This window comes from Lissotriton helveticus, chromosome 8 (assembly GCF_964261635.1).
Source record: "Lissotriton helveticus chromosome 8, aLisHel1.1, whole genome shotgun sequence".
NCBI classification, from domain to species: Eukaryota; Metazoa; Chordata; class Amphibia; order Caudata; family Salamandridae; genus Lissotriton; species Lissotriton helveticus.
In genome coordinates this window covers 101197756-101222783 of record NC_136069.1, presented here as the reverse complement: position 1 = coordinate 101222783, position 25028 = coordinate 101197756, and the positions used below count along the sequence as shown (strand labels likewise).

The 25028-nt window shown below is 48.8% G+C and overlaps 1 protein-coding gene across 1 annotated transcript in view; it reads right to left on the bottom strand.

Annotated features, from left to right (window-relative positions):
• The window catches only part of MAEL (maelstrom spermatogenic transposon silencer), a 1192885-nt gene that overhangs the window by 494929 nt on the left and 672928 nt on the right, over positions 1-25028 (bottom strand). The window contains exon 7 of the mRNA XM_078656687.1: positions 2389-2443. Coding sequence (XP_078512813.1) covers positions 2389-2443 — 55 coding nt within the window. The remainder of the gene's footprint in view (positions 1-2388; positions 2444-25028) is intronic.

Below are 25028 nucleotides of genomic sequence, written 5' to 3'. Positions count from 1 at the left end.
GTTGTCTAACCTCCTGCCTTCCTTATCTGGAGGAGTTTTTAAAGGAGCTGATGGGTTGTGTGACTTCCTCTGTGCAGCTTGAGAAATCAGAGAGTCCGGTTTTGGGTGCCCTGTCAAAGACGCCGGACCATCCTCAGGTGCCTTGTATTTCTTTTCAAGGCGCGGTAGTACAGGGACCACCGTCGCTGGGTTTTTCATCGCTTCGAGGCCTTCCTCCCAAACATGCTGAACAATGGGGATAGATCTAGTAACCTTCTTATAAGGCTCTTTAAAGTCATATAAAAAACACTGTGGCAACTGAAGGCATTGGTAGCTTGAATCTGCTAGAGGCCCTCTCCATCAACTTATGGAACTCCCCGATATCCACCAGAGGGGAGTCCACTGGATCCGGACATGGTGACGCCGGGTCTGGGATGACATACTCGTCCCATTCTACACCCTGATTAGGTCTGCCATCAAAGTTTTGATCCTCATCCGAGGAGTCATGAGTGTCCAGTGGTATTGAAGGTACCTGTGGAACCGGTGTTTGCGGCTGAGATATCACCTGAGCCGGCAACTCTGGAGAAACCAGTGCAGGGGTCGTAGGCACCGGCAGGGCTTGCGTAGTCTGAATAGCAGCAGGCTGTGAACATATGGATTTGTAATCCTGCAGCATTTTGTGGAGATACTGCAAGAGCGAAAATGGTACAGATACCATCTCTTGCCTCGTATAGTCCTATGGCTGGGCAGAATGTTGGTGAATCAGTCTCCTGACATTTTACTAGAAGCTGGTAAGGACTGTGTGCATAACCATACGAGTCCTAATCCTCCTCATCTGAGTCGTCATCATCCTCTTCTAACAGCAGAGCTGGAGGCAAGGGAGTAATTCTCCTCAGTGACGTCATGTCAAGTGTTATCCATCTCATGGAAATAGTAATTCTTTCCGTCGACGACAAAATCGTAGACTATCCCGTCGACGATGGAGTTGTTCCTGGCAATGCTGCCGTCGTCGGCGACGCAGTAGACCTAGTCGACGAGCGAACTACCGACGACGAGATGGGCGTCATCGACGAGACCGTCGGTGCTCCTGCTGCCGTCAAAGCACACGACGACGATACGGTAGTCGTCACCATCGTTGACGAAATCTTCGTCGTCGACATCCACGGTAGTCGACGAGCCAGTCGACAGCACTCCTTTAGTTTTGGTCTTCAACGCCTTCGTCGACGAAGCCTTTAGCTGCGTCGTCGACAACTTGGAACTCTTGTCAGACTTCTCAGCAGACTGAGAAGATGGTTTCTTGAAGGCTGGTGAAGGTTTAGTCCCAGAAGAAGGTGTAGATGGTCCCTCCCTCTCCTTTTCACCGTGGTGAGGAGATTCGACCGGACCTTGGCTCTCAAACTCTCTGGGGGTCTTTTTTGAGGCCTTAGATGGACGCTCCACAGAAGGGGAAACCCTACCCCTTTTGACTGACCTTCTTGTACATGAGGCTGAAGAAGAGTCTTCACTGTCACGGGAGACTGTGTCCTTTCTGGACTTCAACTTCTGGAGCCAGGTAATAAGTCTACCCTCACGGTCCCAGAGGGTCTTGGTAAAAAAGGTGCGGCAGATCTTGCAGTCCGCAGCCTTATGATCAGGATAGAGGCAATATATACAATTGTTATGCCTATCCTCAACAAATAATCTTTTCTTGCCACAGGTGGAGCATGGCTTGAAAAGGGCCTTCTCCTTATCAGACATCCTGGAAGGACCAGCCAACAATTCTGAAGAGAAATCCTGAAGAAAACACTTGATAGTTGATATTGAGCAGAGCTCAAAGGAGACTCCCTAAGCATAACCTGAGGTTGAAAATCAGAGGCTCCGAGGTTCCTTCAGGAGGGTTCCATGGGGTGAGGATCTTTTGATTGGCTGATGATTAGTTTGGTCTCTTTTACAAAAAGAGGCGGATATGCTACAAAAGGGAACGAGGCCTAGGCCTTTTCTTTCTCTTTTGTACCTACTGCTATGTTATTTTTGGTTACCGAGACTCCCATTCCGACGGCGGGGAATGATACAAAAGCATGGGAATCTATGAAAGTTACTGGGGCAAACTTCAATTTCAAATAAAAAGGTGGAAAAAAAATCTAAGAGAGGCTGTGTGCTGATGCATTGTTAGTTTAGAATACATGGTCACAAGACATTCTTGAACAATTTATTTTAGTTGAAAAATCATCTTCCCCATACACTGGGGCAAGAGGGCAACAGAATATTACTGGAAGGTATTGAAAACTACTCTACTTGCCCACATTACTTTATTTTTAGTCTAAGGTTACAGTTTGGATCGCCAGTTTACGTACTTTCTATCAACATTAGAATATTCAGCTTCTTTTAATCTGTGCTCTTTTTAAAAACATGCAGATTATACATTCTTACCTGCTTGAGCTGCAAGCCAATTCAAGCACCAGTTCACACGATTCCATTCACTAGACTGAAAGATAAGACACAAACAAATGAATGTTTAATCAGATTTCCCAGCAGCTCAGACAAAGTACTTTACCTGGAGATTAGCAACATATCTTATACCAGCAAATATGAGCAGACCAATTCCAAAAGCGATCTTGCTCTATAAATCAAGTCAATTTTCCACCACCAGAGCTACAACTCCATATATAAAATCACAAAATACAAAAAAAACAATGTATGTATGTATAATCCTGAACACTATCAAAACCTTGCACAATTTCGGGTTTAGCAACCACAGCCATGCTCCATAGCAACCTAGGTAGTTGAACCAGCACAAGAAATCATGGAGATGGTCTAATTCTGTGTTTCTTGAAGGGTAAAGAGACCAACAAAGTATCAGAACAAGACATCAACCAGAATCATGAGATGCTGCTAAATCGGTTCAAACTGGCCCACAGCTGACAAATATTCTCAAGTTTTGTCAAGGCAAAATTCTAACACTAGTGAATGAAGTGGCCTATCTGCTGAATACAGAGATCTGCTAGATGATTGGCAATGTAATGGATAGGTTAATATAGAACCTCAACCTTTGAAAGGAAACAAAGCATCCTTTCAAAGGAAGATTAGACGCACCCTCATGACAATTAGTAATGCACGCTGAAAAAATAGCTACTAGGAAGAATACATTCTAGACAGATGCTGTAGATAGATTAAAAACATTCCTAAATCCTTCCTAGACAGATGCTGTAGATAAACTAAAAACTAATGGCATTCCTTGGTCACAATGTGGAAAGGTGTTTTTCAGGGGCATTTTCTGTAAACATTAATGGTTGTAAGGTGTACCTAAATTGACAAGCACTACAGTCCCAATTTTGTTAACTAGAGGATATGGGAGTATCACTTCTTGACACTTGGTGGGGCTGAGGTACTTCTGGATGTAGAATCTCTTCCACGTGATGTTTCACGAAGCTCTGGTGGATAGACTTAGCTTCTTTTAGAAAGTCAGATCAGTCTTGAGAGATGTAGGTGGCCGTAGTGTACACATTCAATAGCCGGATGTAAAGTTAAACAATGGGAGGTTTGGTGCAGAATCAGTTCCCAAAACGTGCGTAGATCCAGTTTGCATGCCAGACATCTGTGTGGTTGATTCAACAGGTGAAGGAGAGCAGTTAACCACTATTAACATGACGACCGTAGAGCTCCCAGGGTAATTATGCTATGCGTCGGTCAACGTCATGACTGACTATATCAGGAAAGTTAAAAAATGCAAATAAACTTCCCTACACTGTGCTCAGAAGAGCAAACTTGCTTCTTTTCTGGTTGGTCACACTTGTTAATCTTGTGCTCTATACATCCACAAATACTTTTTTTCTGCTAAAAGCTCTACTCACAGAAGACAATGTATTGCACTATCATTTAGTACCTTTTCCAGGTTTTGTTGTATAGCAGGGATTTTCAGATTGAATGAGCTACCTGGGAATGGTCTATGGATCCACTGCCCGCTTATTCAAGTAAATACACTGTAGTAATATTCTGAACTAGCAAATATTTTGATTTGATTGTGATGAGTCAGGATTTCAAAGGTAGATGGACTGATTCAAGTTACAAAATATCTAAAATATGAAATTTTCTTCAGCAACCAGGTCACCTGAAATTTAAAATAGCGCATACGCACTCTATCTCACATTAGGAAGGCGTCTGCCACAATTGTCTTCAGTAGAATTTTCTGGTGAAAAGGAACTCCAAAAGTGTTGAGGTCTGGATCACTGTCAAAGAAAAAATAAGCTGGTCTTCCCCGCTGTCAAGAAAACTGTATTCACTGATGAGCAAGGTACTTCTCAAGTCTAGTGTGAACATTATTCACAGCAGGGGAAAATATAACACTCCATCCCCTGTGTTATCTTTTCAAAAGCACAAGACATACGACAGTTTCTCATTAGAAGTAGAATGTCCTGCTTCCACAATGTTAAACCTACCAGATGCTGGATGAAGCATACTGGGTTCATTTTAACCTCGGTTGACTGACCAAGAAGCCTAGACAGTGCGATGAGCCAGTAATCAAAACATGGATAAACAACTATTTTCTTCCCTAGCGTGCACCCTATAACTGAAGTGCACTTTGAAAATTTTCATTTTCCATAGCCGGGCTGTGCATTATTGCCCACCAAAAAACATAGGAGCTTTCAACGCTACTCTCGATCTGGATGTGGAAAAAGGCATTCTGAAGATCTAGAGCACACATACAGTACCATTGATCGCATCATGGTAGAACTGCTGAATGACTAGTATGGAGTAGTTTCTGTCCTGTAACTCCAGTTCTGTAGTAGGGGTATCTCTGTTATAGTCATAATCTAGTGAATAGTCCCGCTCATGAGCGTGGACCCCGGAGCAATCGAAAATAATCTCTTAAATGGTCTACAAATGCAGTTCTGCACAGACACCTAAGAGAACATTTAAAGACAAATAATGCAGCCTATATCCACAGGCTACTGTCCAGTACTTCAACTAGAGATTCCACCAACACCACAAGCAGCACAGCCTGCCAAGTTTTCACCATAGAGAAAAACTTCCCCTTTTACCAACAAAGCCTCTGGAATGATAGAGAGGAAGGGAAGGACAGACAAGCCCCATAGGCTGCCATTATTTGGCTCAAAAAGGGATACCGTGCCTTTAAGAAAACTTTCTACAACTTTCTCAGTATCCCAGAATGCCCTGCAGGTCCCATTTACTTTCAGTTCTTTTTGAAGGCCTATAACGCCAGACCAGCATTCCGAACATGAACATCTTTCTCCACCAGGGAGGAGGGCGGGCGCTTATGACTATAACAGATACCCCTACTACAGAACTGGAGTTACAGGACAGAAACTACTCCTTCGGTAGTAGGGGATCTCTGTGTATAGTCATAATCTAGTGAATAGAATGGCAAGCCCATCCCCACACCAAGCGGCGGTGGAGAAGAAGAAGTATAACACCACTACTGTGCAAACAGATTTCGCAGCGAAGCCTGCCCAACCTGAGCGTCTGCCCTGGAATCAGTGTCCAGACAGTAATGCTTAGCAAAGGTATGGACAGACTTCCAAGTGGCCGCCCTGCAGATTTCTGCAATGGGAACATTACGTAGTAAAGCAGTCGTGGCAGCTTTGCCCCTGGTGGAATGAGACTTAGGTTTACCCCCTAAGGTCTTATTAGCCTTTTGTTAACACAATTGTATACAGGACACAATCCACCTCGAAATGGACTGTTTTGAGGTGGCAAGACCTGTTCTGACTGACCCATAATTGAAAAACAATTGGTCTGACCTACGAATATCCTTGGTCTTATCCAGATAGAATTTCAACACCCTCCTGACATCCAGGGAATGTAGAGACCTTTCGCTGGAGAGGAAGTATTCTGAAAAAACGTAGGTAAAGTTATGGTCTGGTTAACATGGGAATCAGAAACAACCTTAGGAAGAAATGTAGGGTGATTACGCATAACAACATTAGCAGCATGAAATACAGTATAAGGTTCATGGCAACAGAACGCCTGAATTTCACTCACCCTGCGGGCCGATGTAATGGCCACGTGGACGCCGCCTTCCAGGACAGGTGCTGCAACGAAGCCTTATGAATAGGTTCAAAAGGTTCCTTCATCAATCTAGACAGCACCACATTTAATTCCCATGAAGGCTAAGGGAGCCTGACCGGGGGAAACACTTTCTTCAAGCCTTCCAAAAAATATTTGATTACAGGGATCTGGAAGAAGGAGGTCTGTGAAGGGCATTTCCTGTAGGCAGTCAGCGCAGGAAGATGGACCTTAATGGAATGAAAATTAAGGCCACACTGCGCCAAATGTAAAAGGTATGGAAGGATGACATCTTCCTTACATGTTTTTGAATCATAGTTCTTGGACTTGCACCAGATGCAAAATCTCTTCCACTTGTACGCATAAGAAGTCCTAGTGGAGGGTCTCTTGGCTTCCTTCAGTATGTCCATACACTCTGCAGTGAGATTGAAATGGCCATATTGCACTCTCTCAGGAGCCATGCCGCCAAACTCTAAGCCGAGAGAGTGGGGTGCACCATCTGCCCCCCGAACTTCGTGAGAAGGTCTTGCCGGCACGGCAGCCGAATGTGAGGAAGGAGAGACCGGAGAAGCAGGTCTGTGAACCACCACTGTCATGGCCATTCCGGGGCAATTATGATCATCTGTGCGCTGGACTGGGACAGTTTGATGCGCACCGCCAGAATCAGGGGAATGGGTGGAAAAGCGTACAGAAAGCCGTTCGACCAGTTGATCCATAGCGCATTCCCCAGCGTCCCTGGTTGGTAGTACCTGGAGGCGAAGCCACGGCATTTGCTGTTTTCGGCGGTGGCGAACAGATCTCAGTCTGGAGTCCCCCACCTTGCGAAGACTTCTCCTAGTACTTCGTCGTTTATGACCCATTCGTGGTTTTCCTGGATCAGTCTGCTCAGTGCGTCTGCCTGAACATTCTGCACACCTGGTAGATGGGTGGCCGTTATCGTCAGTCCTCTGGCCAGAAGCCAGTGCCAGATCGCCTGCGCCTCCTGCGACAGAGTGCGCGATCTCGACCCCCCTGCTTGTTGAGGTAATACATCGTGGTCGTATTGTCTGTCTGAGCAAGCAACGAGTTGGTCCGGAAGGACGGAAGAAAGGCCTTCAGTGCCAAGTGAACAGCTCTGAGTTCCAGGAAATTGATGTGGTACGTGGACTCCATCTGGGACCACGTCCCTTGAATCTGTAGGTCTCCAGAGTGCGCCCCCCCAGCCGTGGAGAGACGCATCCGTCACAATAGTCAGCGTTGGAATGTCCTTGTGGAAGGGAACCCCTCTCAGGAGATTCTCCGCTGAACACCACCACTTCAGAGACTGAAGAGCATGCAGAGACAGTCATATCTTGTCGTCCCAAGATCCTTCCCTCTGATCCCACTGATCCTCCAAGCACTCCTGCAATGGTCTCATGTGCAGCCGTGCATGTGGCGTGAGGAAGATACAAGAGGCCATCGACCCCAGTAGAGAAGACACCTTCCTCACTGTTGTAGATGGAGCGGTCATAAGAGCCTGAGCATTCCGAAGGAGTGATAACCGTCTCTCCTCCGAAGGAGACACGCGTGCTGACAGCGTATTGATGGAGGCTCCCAAGTACTGTATGCACTAGACCGGAGTCGGGACAGACTTGGACATGTTGATGTGCAACCCCAGCTTGTTCAAGAGAACGCACGTCTTCCGGAAGTGCGCTTGAGCTTCCGAAAAGGAGGAGGCCTTGATCAACCAATCGTCCAGGTACGGGTAGACAAAAACCCTGTTCTTCCTTAGGTGTGGGGCTACCACTGCCATGCACTTCGAGAACGTCCTGGGCGCAGACTTCAATCCGAATGGCAGTACTGTGTACTGATAATGATTGGCGCCGACTTGGAATCGCAGGAACTTCCTGTGTTTGTGTGCAATGGGCACATGGAAGTACGCATCCTGTAGATCTATGGCACACAGCCAGTCTCCCTGTTGCAGCGGAGGATACATCTGATGCAACGACAGCATGCGAAACTTCTCTCTGCGAATCCACTGGTTTGCTTGTCGCAAATCCAGAATGGGCCTGAACTCGTTCTTGCGGAAAAGGAAAAACCGGGAGTACAGACCTCTTCCTCTTTGAGACGGAGGTACGTCTTCTATCGCCTTTTTCCTCAACAGAATATCGGCCTCCGCCTGGAGCTCGCGCAGCTGAAACTGCGAGCTGACTGAAGAAATCGATGGAGGCTGGCGGGTGAACCGAAGACTGTATCCATTGCAAACAATATTCAGCACCCTCTTGTCCGGAGTAATTTTTCTCCACTCTGCCAGAAAAAATTGGACGCTTCTCCCCACCGGAGCGGGTAACGGATGAAGGGGAAGTAACAGCTCAGGGTCGAGACCCGGCCGCGCCCTTGTTCGCCATAGAGGACTGCTGACCTACTCTACCCTTCTGGCATTTCTGGAAGGGCCTCCGGAACTGCTGCTGCTGTCCCGAAGCCTGTCCTCGCCCTCGGCCCTGCGCCCCGAACCGTCTCTGGAACGGGCGGTAGGTTTTCTTTTCTTTGGGCTTCTCCAAGCCCACAGCTGTCAGTCTCTGCCTCCGCCTTTATGCGGGCCATCTCATCATCCGCATGTTTTCCGAACAGGGTTTCCCCCGAGAAGGGCAGATTAGCCACTCGCTGCTGGGCCTCCGGCTTGAGTGATGTGAGCCTGAGCCAAGCATGGTGTCGCTGGTTGATCCCATGACAGTAACAATGGGCCGCCAACAGGGAACCATCCGCAGCCGTGCTGATAACCTAGTTCGAAACCAGCATCCCTTCCTTCAGGATCTCTAGGAAATCCTCCCTCTTGTCTCGTGGCAGGAGTTCCGTGAACTGCTGGAGAGATTCCCACATGGAACGATCGTACCGTCCCAGCAGAGCCGTATCGCTAGCGGTCTTCATGGCCGTAGCTGCTGTCTCACAAGCCTTCCTGCCATTAGAGTCGATCCATCGGCTCTCCTTATCCGGAGGCACGGTAGAAGACGGTGAGGTAGAATGTTATTTTCTGGCTGCCGTCACTATAACGAAGTCCGGAACCGGGTCAGACCTTAGAAGAACAAGTTACTTACCTTCGGTAATGATATATCTGTAAGAAACAGTAGTTAGTATTAGATTCCTTACCTTAGAATATCCCCAGGCGTCAGTCTGGATCCGGAAACTTTTGCGTAGCAGTACCCCTGCGCGTCGGTAGGCGTCGTCTGCAGGCGTCCCCTGCGGCTCCCCGTCAGTCGTTGGCGTCGTGCGCTGTGATGACGTCGCTGGAGTATATAGACGCCGCCTCCGCGCGCGGACGTCAGTTCTTTGCACACAGCTTTTCCGCGCCAGAACACGCAGAGCCATGTAAGAACCAACACTGGTGCCATGCGAAACTAGGGCCCTGAAGGGGATGACCGTAACCCTATGTATCAGTTCGCAGAACGGGCAGGATGGGTGGGGCGGTAAGGAATCTAATACTAACTACTGTTTCTTACAGATATATCGTTACCGAAGGTAAGTAACTTGTTCATCTGAAAGAAACAGGTTAGTATTAGATTCCTTACCTTAGAATAGATACCCCAGCAATACCAACCCCGGTGGTGGGTCTGCGAACCAATACAGCTTACACCAGAAAGTCCTGGAGGACAGAACGGCCAAAGAAGCCATCCCTCCGGACTTGACTGTCCAGGCAGTAGTGCCTTGCAAACGTGTGCAGCGAGGCGAACGTAGCCGCCTGACAAATGTCCTGCAAGGGGACTCCCCGGCCCAGGGCAGTAGTAGCCGCCGTGGCCCAAGTGGAATGGCCCCTCAGCCCAACAGGAGGCTCCTTCCGAGCCAAAGAGTAGCACACTTTGATGCACAGGACGACCCACTGAGAGATGGTCCACTTATGCACCGCCCGTCCCTTCTTCGCACCCACGTAGCCAACAAACAGTTGGTCATCCACCCGGAACTGGCGAGTGCGATCCATATAAAATGAAAGCGCACGTTTTGGGTCCAGACGATGGAGCCGCTCTTCATCCTTTGAAGGATGCGGAGGCGGGAAGAAGGAGGGTAAGGTGATGGACTGCCCGATGTGAAAAGCAGACACTACTTTGGGCAGGAAAGAAGGTCTAGTTCTCAGAACCACCTTGTCTGGATGAATGGGCATGAAAGGAGGTTTGACAGAAAGAGCCTGGAGCTCACTCACTCTCCTGGCAGAGGTGATGGCAACCAGGAAGGCCGTCTTTAAAGTCAGGAGACGGAGAGGACAGGAATGAAGTGGCTCAAAGGGAGCACTCATCAAGAAGGTCAGAACCAGGTTCAAGTCCCACTGAGGCATCACAAACGGAACAGGTGGATACATGTGCGTGATGCCTTTCAAGAATCTCGTTACAATAGGGGACTTGAACAAAGAAGGTTGATCAGGCAGCCTTAGAAAGGCGGAAAGGGCAGAAAGGTAGCCCTTGATAGTGCCCAGAGCAGAGCCCTGCTGGGCAAGAGAGAGAAGAAAGAGGAGAACCTCGGAGAGAGGGGCAGAAAGAGGGTCCACAGCCTTTGCTGTGCACCATGCCACAAATCTGTTCCACCGGCAGGCGTATACCGACTTTGTGGAGGGACGCCTGGCTGCCAGAATCACATCACAAACTTCAGGAGGCAAGTCAAATGGCCTCAACTGTCGCCGCTCAATCTCCACGCATGGAGGTGGAGACTGGACAGGTTCGGGTGGAGGACCGTCCCCTGCTGCTGCGACAGAAGGTCCTCCCGAAGGGGCAGGCGGATCGAGGGACCTTCGAGCCCAGTCCGGAGCCACAAGGATAACTTGGGCCCGGTCGCGCCTGATCTTCTTCAGCACTCTGGGCAGAAGTGGTATAGGTGGAAAGGCGTACAATAGACCGCAACTCCACGCGCGCCGAAAGGCGTCGCCGTGCGAGTGCCGTCTTGGAAACTCCAACGCGCAGAACTGATGACATTGCGCGTTCTCTTCTGTGGAGAATAGATCTAACCAAGGCTCTCCCCATTTCAGAAAGAGGCCTTGCTCCACGTCCGAGTTCAGACGACATTCGTGATCCACCGAGCACCGACGGCTGAGTTCGTCCGCCCTGGCGTTCAGAGAACCTGCCAGGTGTTGAACCGTCAGAGTCACGCTCTGACGTTCCAGCCAGAGACGCAGAGCTTCCTGGCAAAGGGTCCACGACCCCACTCCGCCCTGCTTGTTGCAGTACCACATGGCGGTGGTGTTGTCCGTGAACACCTGCACTACACTCCCGTTGACAAAGGGGAGGAATGCCTTCAGTGTTAGACGGATCGCCCGTAGCTCCAACAGGTTTATATGGAGCCGGGACTCCGCTGGAGACCAGATGCCTCTGATCTCCGCCTCTCCCAAGTGGCCTCCCCAGCCCTGGAAGGACGCGTCCGTCACAACCACGTGCTCCGGTTGGGGAAGGGGGAGGGATCTGCCTCTGACTCAATCGCGGTCCGTAAGCCACCACTGCAGTTGTCTCGCAGTGCCCTCCGAGATCAAGACATGGTCGGACAAGTTGCCCTGATGCTGGGCCCACTGAAACTTCAGGTCCCACTGCAGAGCCCGCATCCGCCACCGGGCGTGATGCACCAGAAGGATGCAGGAAGCCATCAGCCCCAGCGTCAACCTGACCGAAACCCGGGATAACGGCTGAAAGATGGGAATCAAAGCCTGTATATCCCGGACTCGCCGTTCCGGAGGATAAACCCGAAACTGCGCAGAGTCGAGAACCGCTCCGATGAAAAGGAGCTTTTGAGAGGGACACAGGTGTGATTTCGGCACATTGATGGAAAACCCCAGCTCGTGCAGGAGGTCTGCCGTCATCTGAAGGTGGTGGACGATGTCTGGGGCGAGCCTGCCTTCAACAACCAGTCGTCCAGGTAGGGGAAGACTGAAACCCCCAACCGGCGCAGATGGGCTGCGACCACCGCCATCACCTTTGTGAACACCCGTGGGGCGCTGGTAAGGCCGAATGGGAGCACGATAAACTGAAAGTGCTCGTGGCCTACCGTGAACCGCAGGTAACGCCGGTGGGCCGGCAGGACGGGGATGTGAAAATACGCATCCTGCAAGTCCAACGCTACCATCCAGTCTAGCGGGTCTAGAGCAGCAAAGACCTGAGCCAAAGTCAACATCTTGAACTTCTCCTTCCGGAGGAAGCCGTTGACGTTCCGTAGATCCAAGATAGGACGTAGGCCCCCTTTGTCCTTCTTGGGTACCAGAAAGTAGTGGGAATAGAAACCACGCCCTACTTCTGGCCCAGGAACGTGCTCGACGGCCCCCTTGGCCAAGAGGGCCGTAACTTCCTCCTGCAGAAGTGTCAAGTGGTCCCCCGACACACGGTGGTTCTGCGGTGGCATGGCTGGAGGAGCGGTCTCGAAGGGGAGAGAGTAGCCCCTTCGGACGAGCTGCAGCACCCACCTGTCCGATGTGATTGCGCGCCAGCGGGAGTGGTGATGGAGAACCCTGCCACCCACTGGCGTCACATGGGCCTGAAAGCACGGACTAGGAGTATTTGGAGGCCGATGCTGCGGGGGGAGGTGTGGTCTGACCTCGCCGTTGTCCCCGACCGCCTCCACGGCGGATTCCACGGCCGCCACCGCGTTGAGAAATGTGTTGCGGCGTGTGGCTGGCAGCACGTGTGGGACCGCCCTTTCCTTGGCCACGAAAGGAGCGAAACGAACCCGTTTGCTGGCGCTGGGTCGAGAGACCCAAGGACTTGGCCGTGACCCTGGAGTCCTTGAAGCGCTCCAGCGCGTGGTCCGCTTTGTCGCCAAACAGGCGACTGCCATCGAACGGCATGTCCATCAAGGCATTCTGGACATCTGCCGAAAAGTTGGCGGACCTCAGCCAGGCGTGGCGACGAATCGCCACCGTCGTGGACATCGCTCTGCCCAGCGAGTCGGTCGTATCAAGACCACACCTGATGGAGTATTTTGCTGCGTCTCGGCCTTCAATCATAGCCTTGCCGAGCTTTGCCCGTACCTCCTGCGGGCATTCTGGCAGCAGGTCCGCGACCGTATCCCACAGAGAGTGGGAGTAGCAGCCCAAGAGGCATGCGGTGTTGCAAGACTGCAGTCCCAAACTCAGAGACGAGAAGACCTTTTTTCCATACTGGTTGTACCTCTTGGATTCCCGGTCGGGCGGGGCCGACGGGAATGCGGTCTGGGAAGTCGAGGCCTGGATCACCAGACTCTCAGGGGTGGGATGGGTGGACAGGAACTTGGGGTCATCCTTACACGGACGGGGGCGTCTGGCCACGTTCCTATCAACAGGCGAACCTGAAGCGGGCCTGGACCACGTGCCCAAAAGAACGTCAGACAAGGCTTCGTTGAACGGCAGCAGTGGCTCCTGTGGGCATGACTGCGGTTTGAAGACCTCAGTGAGGATGTTAGGCCTCACGGCCGCGACGGGGAGCTCAAGGTGTAAGGCCTTGGCAGCCCTCATCAGCACCACTGAATAAGCAGCCCCCTCCTCCGCAGCCACGGTAGGAGGCGAGACAAAGCCAGGGTTAGGAGAGTCGTCCAGACCACTGGCGTCACCCAAATCACCTGTCCAGTCCACATTGTACTGCCACTCGCGTGACAGAGGGTCCTCAGACCTCTCCCAACCCTCATCGTAATCTACATATGCACCATATTCGGAATCAACAATGTAGACCGGCTCCCCGGGGTCCACAGGCCCCATCGGCGTCGGGCGACGCCGGTCCGACTCCGCGTCCGGAGTCGGAGAGGGTATGGGGGCGGCGCCGCGGGGGCGGCGTCGGGGGCAACCCCGATGGAATCGGCGCCGGAGAGGCCGGTAGACCAGCCAGCGTCGACCCTGAGGGTCCTTGCGGTGCCGGGGTCGGAGCCGTCGCCGGAGCACCCGACAGCGTCGAGGCAGGACCACCTGAACCACTAGGGCTCCCGGACGGAAGCACAGGCCCTGAAGGCGCCGTAGGCCCTGTCGGAGGAGACAGTGCCCTCATGGCCATGAGGAACTCCTATCTCCCCGGGCGTCGCGCCTTGCCCAGGGACCGTAGGGTATGGAGCAGGCCGCGCCGGCGACTCACGCGGAGCCACCCAAACCCCCGGCCGCATCACGCGAGCGTCGGGGGGAGTCGGGGGTACGATAACTACACCCCGACTTCTTGTGTTTCCTACCTGAGGAACCAGAGGAATGGTGACTACTTCCGGAGCGCTTGTGGCGGCTCCGCGACCGCTCCCTCGACCGCTCCCTCAACCTCCGGCCGGACCGGGACCGCTCTCGACGCGGGGCCGACACCCGCAGCTCGAGTAGCTTGCGGGACCGCTCCCGCCTAGCTTTACTCGTCAGGGCCCGGCAGTCGACAGTCGTCCACGGCGTGGTCGGGGCCCAGGCACCGGAGGCAGAGTCGGTGATGATCCGTGACCGACATCGTGCGGTCACAGTCGTCACAGTTCTTAAAACCGGGCATCCTACCAGCACCGTAAGAAGAATCAAGGATTCACAAAAAAAAAAAACCTTTGGTCAAAAGACCGGAGTACTGCACTTCTCGGATCTGCGCTAACTGGCGTGGAAAAAAGAAGAACTGACAGCGCGCGGAGGCGGCGTCTATATACTCCAGCGACGTCATCACGGCGCACCGACGGACGCGGAGCCGCAGGGGACGCCTGCAGACGCCGCCTACCGACGCGCAGGGGTACTGCTACGCAAAAGTTTCCGGATCCAGACTGACGCCTGGGGATATTCTAAGGTAAGGAATCTAATACTAACCTGTTTCTTTCAGATAAGCCGGGTCGGAATCCGGAGCCCTATATTTCTTCAGCAGACGGGATTGAGCAGCTCTCGTTACTGCAGGTGTAAGGAACACCTCCTCCGCTGGCTCTACCAAGCCTGGCACGAGCGGCAACAGAGGGCGAGACAAATGTTTCTTGTGAAGTGTCTCAAAGATCACGGACGTCGTAGGTGTGGGAGCCGTCACCGTGATTCCTAATTTCGCTGCACCCCTCAGGAGAACATCCTGGAATGTGCTGATGTCATCCACGGGAGACACCCTAGTCCCCGGGGAGTCTGAGAAGGTCGGGGAGTAGGACCTCGTCCTGGAAGAGCCAGTGCGGGACCGTGATCCGCACCTCCTGTGGCGCTGTCTGGACCTCGTCGAGGATCTGCGATGACTGCGCGACCTCCCCCTCCGTCCGGAGCGGGATCGCGACTTCCGTGGCTTTGGTCGTCCTGCCGGTTCCACCGGGACAGGAGACTGTGGCTTGGGTGGCCCCCTCGGCCGAGGGGTCCCCTTCGGAGGAGTCGGTACCTGGGCAGGAAAACCAACCTCAGAGGAAGCGGTGGAGGCTTCTCAACCGGCAGCTGAGGTTGGAGCTGAGGCAGAGGAGGTAGAGGTGGAAGAGGCGGCGGGGTAGGGACCCCCGGAGGAAGGCCTCTCGGCAAAGGAGGCGGAGGAGGAGGCGTCACTGTCCCCGGCTTAGGAGGGGTATACACAAGGGAGTACACCGAGCCCGGTGACCCGCCCTCCTAATCAGGCTGGGATGTGGGAGTCTCTCTCCTAGGCACTGGACGCCTGTCAGACTGACTCCTGGCGCCCAAACTCCTTCTGCGCCGTTCCTGTGTCGAAGAACGGTGACCCGACGGCGAGCGTCGGCCCCTCGACGTCGAACTGCGCTTCCTCGACGGCAAACGCCTGTCCCTCGACGGCGAACGTTTCCGCCTCGACGGCGATCTCCTTCGCCTCGACGTCGACCGTCTTCGCCTCGACGGCTTCCTGTGCCTCGACAGCGATCTCTTCCTCGACGGCGATCTCTTGTGCCTCGGCGGCGATCGCCCCCTCGATGCCCAGGATCCCCTCAACGACTATCTTCTCCTTTTCGCCGACGGCGAACGGAGGTGTCGCCACGGCCGGGGGGCCACCCGTCGTCAACGAAACAGTCACCGGTGACGTCGACGGCTGTCTGTTTAGCTCCTTCGACGTCGAAGCCGCTTTGCCCCAGAGCCCTGGGGAGACAGGGAACAGACTCTAGTCATCCCTCTCGACGCCGTAGTCGGTGCAATCGACGCCGACTGAGAATGGGGACGCTTGCTGGACTTCCTGCCTCGCCTCTGGGGAGCCCCCCAGAGGCCTCAGCATGGGCAGATGAAGCCCCTCCAGACCCACCTCGTGCTTGCAGTCTTTTCTCCTCCATGCCTTGGAGCCTGATCTTCTTTCTGTCTCTCAGGGACCTGGTTGTAAATCCCTGGCAGATCTCACATTCATCAGGGTTATGAGAGGAGGGAAGGCAGAGGATACACACTTCATGTGGGTCAGTCTTGGCCTTCTTCCTGGAACACTCCGGGCATTTGTCAAATAATGCAGGCATATTCGACAAAAAGACTGCCCCAAAAGCACACCAAAGAAGAATTAACCAAAGTACTTTGAACAAAGTACCAAAAAACACTTGAAAAAGTGAGAAATCACAAAAATAAATTCCAAAAGGGAGAGCTCAATGCTCCATGGTCCTGCTAGCAGGAGCCGGAAAAAAGAACTGAAAGTAAAAGGGACCTGCAGTGCATTCTGGGATACAGTGAAGTTCTGGAAGGTTCTCTTAAAGGCACAGTATCCTGTTTTGAGCCACATAATGGCAGCCTATGGGGCTTGTCTGTCCAGGTCCTTCTCTATCATTCCAGAGGGTTTTTGCTGTTAAAGCAAGGGAAATCTGGACAGGCTTTGCTGTTTGTGGATTTTTGGAGGAATTTCTAGTTGAAGTACTGGACAGTGTAGCCTGTGGATATAGGCTGCATTATCTGTCTTTAATTCTCTCTTAAGTGTCTGTGCAGTTCTGCATTTTTCGACACCTTAAGAGATTATTTTTGATTGCTCCGGGGTCCACGCACATGGGCGGGACTATTCACTAGATTATGACTACACACAGATCCCCTACTACAGAAGAATGTATTGCCTTGAGGATGTTTGGTATGGTAGGGAGGGATTGGGGGGGGGGGGGAAAGAGGTTGGGGGTAATTCGTTGAACTCCAGTCTGAATACACAATGGGGGCTAGGGAGCAATACAAATACCTTCAACTGAGGCACGCACTGCGGTGTCATGTCCCCAAGCGGGAACAGCACCAGAGTGCTCATCATTGGAGGATTGCTTGTTACTGGACCCAATGCCGACCGAAGAGGGTCTCATTAATATACCACAAAGTACTGAACTCCTCCCCCGACCGGCTTCGCTCACTGACGGAAATCTGGGAGGGGGACTTGGAGGAAACAGCCACTACAACAGGCTGTTTCCACGCATACCCTTAACCACGCATTCATTACAAAGCATGCATAGTTACAACGCTTCCATGGTTACCACGCATAGCCTCTACCACGCATACCTTCAAACAAGATACGTAGTAAAGGTACGTGTGTTAAAGGTACAAAACAGTTCTATTCAGGTCGAAAACACTGAAGTCCTGCTAGAAAGTTCTCGTTTGGATGATATGGATGTTGAGTGCACCTGTGACATTTAACCAATGAATGGTGCTCCAGGCTACTAAGTAAATGTGCCTACCAGCACCAAATCTTTCAGCAAAAACAAGCCCAATTTCTTTCACTTCGAACTGATCAAACCATTAAAAACCGCAGCTCACCAGCATTGTCGGTGTTTTTTGTCTGCTACCTTTTACACTATCCCTTCTATTAAAATCCTCTCATGTAGGGTTCACAACATGAGCATGTTGCCTCTTTCCGTCGCCAGGACAGAGATAAAACATGGTAAAAGATGTGGAGGCTATCAGCATCGTTAAAGTAAACGGAAAGACCCTTCGCTTCCTCATTACAACGTGCACCGCACCTCGGAAGAGAATGGAGAGGTACGGGGGATTTTAGTTTAATTTTTTTAATTTAAGGGCTAAGGGGTCGCATTCACGCAGGGGTCCGTTTTTAGGGTCAAGGGAGGGGTATTTGATGGAAGGATTTGTGGGTGGGGGAATCACGCATGGCAACATTAAGGTTTCAAGGCGGGGTATTTTTTTTTTAAAGGATTGGGGGCTGAGGGGTCACCTAGTGGTACAGGGGAGGGGTATTTTTAAATAAAAATATATGGGGGGTGGGCGCAAGGATGCAGTTATGGGAATTTGGGCAGGGGTCTGAGATAACCTTTAGCATGAATATGCCCTTATGCATGGTTTTACAATGAAATTCGTTGTTTAGGTATGCGTGATAAAGGCATGTTAGTATTAAAGGTTATACGTGGTAATGGCATTCGCATTATAACGCATGTGTTGTAAAGGCATGCGTTGCAACAGAATGCGTTGTAACGTCATACAACTGGACTTGGGTAGAGGCCCACCAGAGCCAGAGAGAAATAGCCGCAAGGGCTCATTTTCATCAGGTACAACTAAGCATATTGCATAGATCCTATCATTCTAGATCCTTGCCGCACTGCCTGGGTACCTCCAACGTAGCCCTTTGTGCCAAGGGTTGTGGCTGGTGGGCTAGTTTTTCTACACCCTATGTGACTTTCCAATGATCCAACAAAATTGGAGGGGGTCAAGGAGGTCATGGCCGCTGTCACGTGCCTTGCGGTTCACCTCGACACTAGTTTACTGGTGTGGAGCATAACTGGGGAGGAGACTTGGCCCCGTACCTTAAAATAATGACAATATAGGGAGGAAGGGGTAAGCAAAATACTGCAAAAATGTGGGGGCGAGTGGACCCTGGCCCTCAGGGACTGGAAGAAAAATCTAGATTGGTGTCAGCTAGCAGAGATTGAGGTAATCAATGCAGTTTGAAATGCGTTGGACTGCATTGATTATTTTGTACCCAGAGTAATGCTCAATTTGGATTAAAATACGCTTTGAAGGAGAGTGAGTCTCCGTTCTCTGTGGCAGAGTTGTGAGTCTTAATATAAAACGTGCGCCAGCCAGGAGACTGCAGAATGTAGCGACTACATGGGGCATGGAAAGGAGCCTCAATGTAACCTTCAGTGATTTTTGTCATTGCAGAGACAGTCTGGGTAGTTAGGACTATGGATTAAGCACTATACTTATCTATTTCAGGATGATTGAGGGTGATTTTTCTGCCGCAGACTTGTGGTCCCAGAATGCACTACGACGCTCACATGAGCATGATTGAAGATATGCAAATGAGGGACTATAAAGCACAGCACCTCCGCAGTGTCTTAAATGGACCGCGATCAAGGATTGTGTTAGTTTGAAACACGTTGGGACTGTATTGATTATTTCGTAACCGGATAGCTGCTTTATTTGGTTTAAAATACGATTTGAAGGAGAGTGCGTCTCTGTTCTCTGTGGCAGAGTTGTGTGTGTGTGTGTGTGTATATTCACTGAAAAAACCATAGGTTTCACACCAGTTATAGTTAGCTAAACATTTTACTCATACAAAACCATTGAAATTCCCACGTTATAGTTAGTTGGACTCACTATAACTCGCGCGCCCGCAATCCACTGTTGATGTCACATATTACATCATGACCTGGTCAGTGAAATCACTGATGACCTATGGTTTTTTCAGTGAATTTCAAATGTTTTTTAAATGCTAATTCCTAACTATAACAAATGTGAAACCTATGTTTTTTCAGTGAATTTCAAAGGTTTTTTAAATGCTAATTCCTAACTATAACGATTGTGAAACCTGTTTTTTTCAGTGAATTTCAAAGGTTTTTCAAAAGCCAATTCCTTTGTAGATCGAGTTTGTAACCTACGATTTTTAAACTGTTTTTTATTAGCTGTTTTTTATAACTATTAATTATTATTTTTTTTTCAAAAAATATTTTTTCAATGTATTTTTCATGTACTTTTTTTATCATTTTGTCTTGGAGCGCTCAGGGTGCGCGCACCGGTAAGCTCACCCGAGAGCACAGCGAGAGCGCTATTTCCGCGTGCGTAAAAAAAAGTATGTATTTAAACTAAATAATAATGCAAGACATTCAGTACCATACTTATAAAATAAGTATTTTTGATTTTAAATAACCGTATTTTACCTTTAAATGCATTTCCGAAAAGCTAGCAAAACGTCATTCAGGCGCGCTGCGCAAGCGCCCCCGGAAGCGCCTAAGTTTGTGCTGCGTAAGCGCCCCCGGAAGCACTCCGATGCGCGCAGCGTAAGCGCGTCAATTCATGTGACCCTAAAATAACTCTTTTCATTGGTTGTTAAGTTTTTTGTTTTTTTACAACTAATGAAAACCCCACCCATTTCCTTCACTTCTTCTTTCACTTTGGAGACCGCAAGACCTGTTCCTTTCTGTTCTTCCATTTAGTGAAAAGAATGGCTGCCAGACCACCCAGCAGCAGTGAGGACTCAGATGACTTCATCCAGGAAGAGCCTCCTCAGCCCAAGGTGAAGGAGCACTTTATATGGAATTTTTTTCCATACCTGCAGGATTGAAAAAGGTTAATGCCCCAAAGGTGGAGTGCAAAATTTGCAAAACTGTGCTTTCACGGGGAGAACCTAGAAGAAAGTACAGTTTTGGCAACTCTACAATGATTCGCCATGTTCAACGGAGGCACCCTCAGAACTATGCCCGGGAGTGTGTCAGAGACCTGGCACATAATCCCCCAAGGGATGGTGCCTCAACATCCACTGGAGGAGCAACAACATCGGGGAGAGGAAGAGCAGTGGAAATGGAGATGATACCGAACATTCAGCCCGTTTCCAGTGACATCACTATCAAGTGTAAGCAATTTGATGAACTGCTTTGCTACGGTGAGCAAAGTATCAAGCTCATTGCACGCAAAAGGGAACACCGCTGCCCTCCCCAGCCCTAATTTTTCCCCTTTTTTTTTGCTCCTCTTGAGCAGTTTTGCATTCCCTGTTTTTGTTCAGAAAAAAACCTAAAAAAGAAAAAAACAGTTTAGAACTACCTCCAAATCTCAAAAAAGAGCTGTATTCTTTAGAAATTCAAAAGGAGTAAGTAAAGTGGAGAGCAGTGAGAGAGGAAAGGAAAATGAGTGAAGAAGCAAAGAAAGGGACGAGAGGGGAAGGGAAGTGAAGTAGGGGGACTGAAAGAAGGTGAGTGTGGGAGGTGAGTGAGGAGAAAGGGAGTGAACAAGGGGATTGAGGATAAGAAGAAAATGGAGTAAAGGAACGGGGGTGTGGAAGGGTAAGAAAAGCAGTGATGTTGAAGAAAGAGTGGTGAAAGAGACTGGATAAAGGCAAGTGAGCGTGAGACAAGGGGAGTGAGGAGACGGAGAAAGTGAAGGAAAAAGTGAGAGTAGAGGACTGAGTGAGGGAGGAAAGAAAGATAAGTGAGGGAGTGTGGCTGAGTTATAGGGAGTAAGCGTAACAGAAGAGGAGGGAGAGACTTAGAGGATGGAGAGTATAGCGGTAACAGAGAGAGTGAGGGAAGGGGCGTGAGTAAGTTAGAGGACAGAGGGATTGAGAGAAGAAGTTACTTAAGTGGAGTAAGAAGAGTAGGGGAAGGGAAGAGAGTTAAGGAGCGAACGATGGGAAGAGAGGAAGGAAAGTAAAGGAGAAGGTCTGAAAGAAGGTGAGTGTGGGAGTATGGCTGAGTTATAGGGAGTGAGCGGGATAGAAGAGGAGTGAGACTAAAGGGACGGAGAGAATGAGGCTAACAGAGAATGAGGGAAGGGAAGTGTAGAAGTAAGAGGACAGAGTGAGTAAGAGAAGGAGTTGGTGAAGTGAGGAGAGTAAGGGAAGGGAAAAGAGTAAAGGAATGAAGTAAGAGAAGAGAGGAAGGAAAGTAAAGGAGAAGGTCTGTAAGAAGGTGAGTGTGGGAGTATGGCTGAGTTATACGGAGTGAGTGTGACAGAAGAGGACTGAGAGACTAAGGGGACGGAGAGAATGAGGCTAACAGAGAATGAGGGAAGGGGAGTGTAGAACTAAGAGGACAGAGGAAGAAAGAAGGAGTTAGTAAAGTGGAGTAAGGAGAGTAAGGAAAGGGACAAGAGTGAAAGAGCGAAACAAGGGAAGAGAGAGGAAGGAAAGTAAAGGAGAAGGTCTGAAAGAAAGTGAGTGTGAGAGAGGAGTGAGGAAAAGGGGAGTAAATGTGGGGATTCAGAATAAGTGAGGCAAGCACAATAAGGGAACAGGGGTGTGGGAGCATTAGAGAAGAGTAGTGAGGTTATGGAAAAGAGTATAGGGAAAGTAAATTCTGTACATCAAACTTACCTTATAAGTAATGTAAACTTAATTACATATTTTCATTAAATGTAATATCTGTGAAAGAGAAAAAAAAAGTTAGAATATTTATAATATATATTTTAAAATACAAGAGAAAGTAGGAGATTAAAAGTCATAAAAGGTTAGTAAGAAATAAAGTAGAAGTGAAGGACTCAGAAAGAAAAACAAAGGAATGGTGAAGCTCAGAGAGAGTTAAAAAGAAATGGAGAGCAAATTACTAAAAGGATAATGACATGGATACATTCAGTGACAGTGAACAAGAGCAGGAGAGAGAAATGAACTGAAGGTGAGTAATATACTAAAGGAATGTGCATTAGGAAAACTAAAGGAAGAAAGGGGAGTGAGTGACAGAAGCAGGAGTGAATAACGGTGGATTAATGACAATGAGGCATGGAAGGTGAGAGGGTGAATGTAGGGTTGTAAGACAGTGAGGAGACAATGAGAGTGAAGGTAACAGAGCGGGAGTGAGGGAAGACAAGTGAGAATATGAGAGAACAGAGGGAGTGAGAGAAAGAGCGAGTAAACGGCAGTACGGTGAGTAAAGCAAGGAGAATGACTGAGGGAGGAAGGGAAGAAAGGGAAGAAAAGTGAAAAAAGGGACTGGGAAAAGGTGAGTGCATGAGGAGAGAAAGAGGAAGGGTAGTTAAAGATGATGAATGAGGATAACTGAAGGAACTAGAGTAAGGGAACAAGGGTGAGGGAGTGTGAGTAAAGGGCAGTGAGGTTGATGAAAAAGGGAAAATAAAGAGAGGATAAAAGCAAGTGAGCTTGAGACAAGGGAAGTGAAGGAGTGAGAACATAGAGGTAGTGAAGGAAAGAGTGGCAAAAAGGAACAGAGTGAGAGCAAAGAAAGATAAGTAAGGGAGTGTGGGTGAGATTTAGGGAGTAAGCATGACGGAAGAGGAGTGAGAGTGAGAGGATCGAGAGACTGAGGCTAAGAGAGAGGGAGTGAGGGAAGGGGAGTGAGGATGTGAGAGGACAGAGGAAGTGAGAGAAGGAGTGAGTGAAGTGTAATAAGGTGAGTGAGAGAAGGGGGATTATTAAGGGAACAAAGAAAGGAAACAAGGGGAAGGGGAGTGAAGTAGAGTGACTGACAGCTGGAAAGTGGTGGATGGGAGAGAGGGAAAGGGCCGTGAAGGAGTGGAGAATGAGAATAAGTGAGGAAAGTGGAATAAGGGAAGGGAGGTGAGGGAGAGAGAAAAAAGGCCAGTGAGGGTGAGTTAAGAGGAGTGATAGAGGGTGTAAATAGGTGAGTGCGCATAAGAGAAGGGGAGAATAGTATATATTTAATAGAAAATACAAAATAATTCGTACAACATGTTATATGGTTTATTTTTGCTTTTCTCAGAATATATTGAATTTCACTTTAAACAGTGACTTCAATACTACTCATCATATAACAGCGGGCAAAAAAAACAATCAAAATGATTGTGTTTAAAAAACCCATACAATGTTTTAATAAATAATGTAAAATTTAGAAAAAACATATCTAAACTCACTTTTGATCCATCTACTTTTCCACAGGGCCAAATAGTATATGGAAAGTCCTTTTCTTTGGAAATTAGTCCAGAGTATTCTTAATCTCTCATTTACCAGAGTTTCTGAAAGAAAAGCTCCAACATCTTTTACATTATGAAACAATAGTTTTATTTCCACCTCTAGCTTACTTTTTATAAATATTTTCTGTAATACTCACAGCACACACAATGTGATATACATATACTATCTCTATGAGAACTACATGTTTTTTTATTATCTTCATCACTCTCATTCAGAAAGTAATTTTGAACAGCAAACTAAGTTATATTAACTGCTGCAATCTTCATAGGCCAATTACCTTCCCTAAAACTTCGGTTGTAAGAACACTAGGTAAGAATTTTGTAAGTCAGAAGGCAAGGAAGAGGTGTGGCGCAGCGGCCAGGGCGACTGACTCCGAAATCTGGGGACCACGGTTCGATCCCCGGCAGCAGATTAGCCCAGCACCATGTGACTCTGGGCAATAGCTTGCTTAATCTTCCCGACGGCCCCCAGCGCCTAGAGACCCTAACGGGTGATTGTGCGCTTTACAAATGTGGATATTATTATATTAAACGTTGTTTGAAAGTCAATTGAGTATCATTACAGTGTTTCCATCCTTTATGACATTTTAAATAAGCTGTGTAATGTCCTGATGTTGAAGGACCATCATGGTAAATAATTGCTGCAGTTGTAAAGGTTCTTCCTGAAATTGATAATTGAGAAGCCACAACATTTTTAATTAATGTTGTCAATTTAGTTCCATCAGGTCTACATCCTTGGAACATTAAAATAACATACTGTCCATATCTTTGTATAAATATTGTTGATAGCATTGCTGATTTACAATGAGTACAGACCATGCTTTGATTTGCTTGTCTAACTAGATTATTAAATGACACCGATTTGCAGTCTGGTAAAGTCAAATATATAAATCTTTCAGTGTCTATTGTAGTACTACTTGAAAAGGAGCAATTGTCGCAGTCATGTTGCCATTCATAAGAAAGGCCAAAAAGATTTTCTACATCTACACCTTCATCTTGCAAAACAACAAGCATATACATTAGAAATTCCTGACAATCTTGCTGAATATTCTGTGAAAATTGATTTAGACCAGAACATATGTCTAAAACATTTCGAATTTCAGAAACACTTTGTATTTTTGTTCTATCACTGCTACATTTCTCTAATACAGAATTTAATAAACAAAATGTTTGATCACGATTTTCAGCAATCTGTTCTTGTACAGTTTGGAGAAAAACAACAACATTAACCACTACATTAGCATAGCAGTTGACACCAGAACTATTTTCAAACTGAAATCCAACATCTTTAACTGAATCCATTTCTGCTTACAATTACTGGTTCATCTACCCTTTTTCTTTTTGCTACAACTTCACTACAATGTTTCTCATTTCTTCTTTTTCGGCCTCCCACACGCTTTTCAAATAGAGGATATTGAGG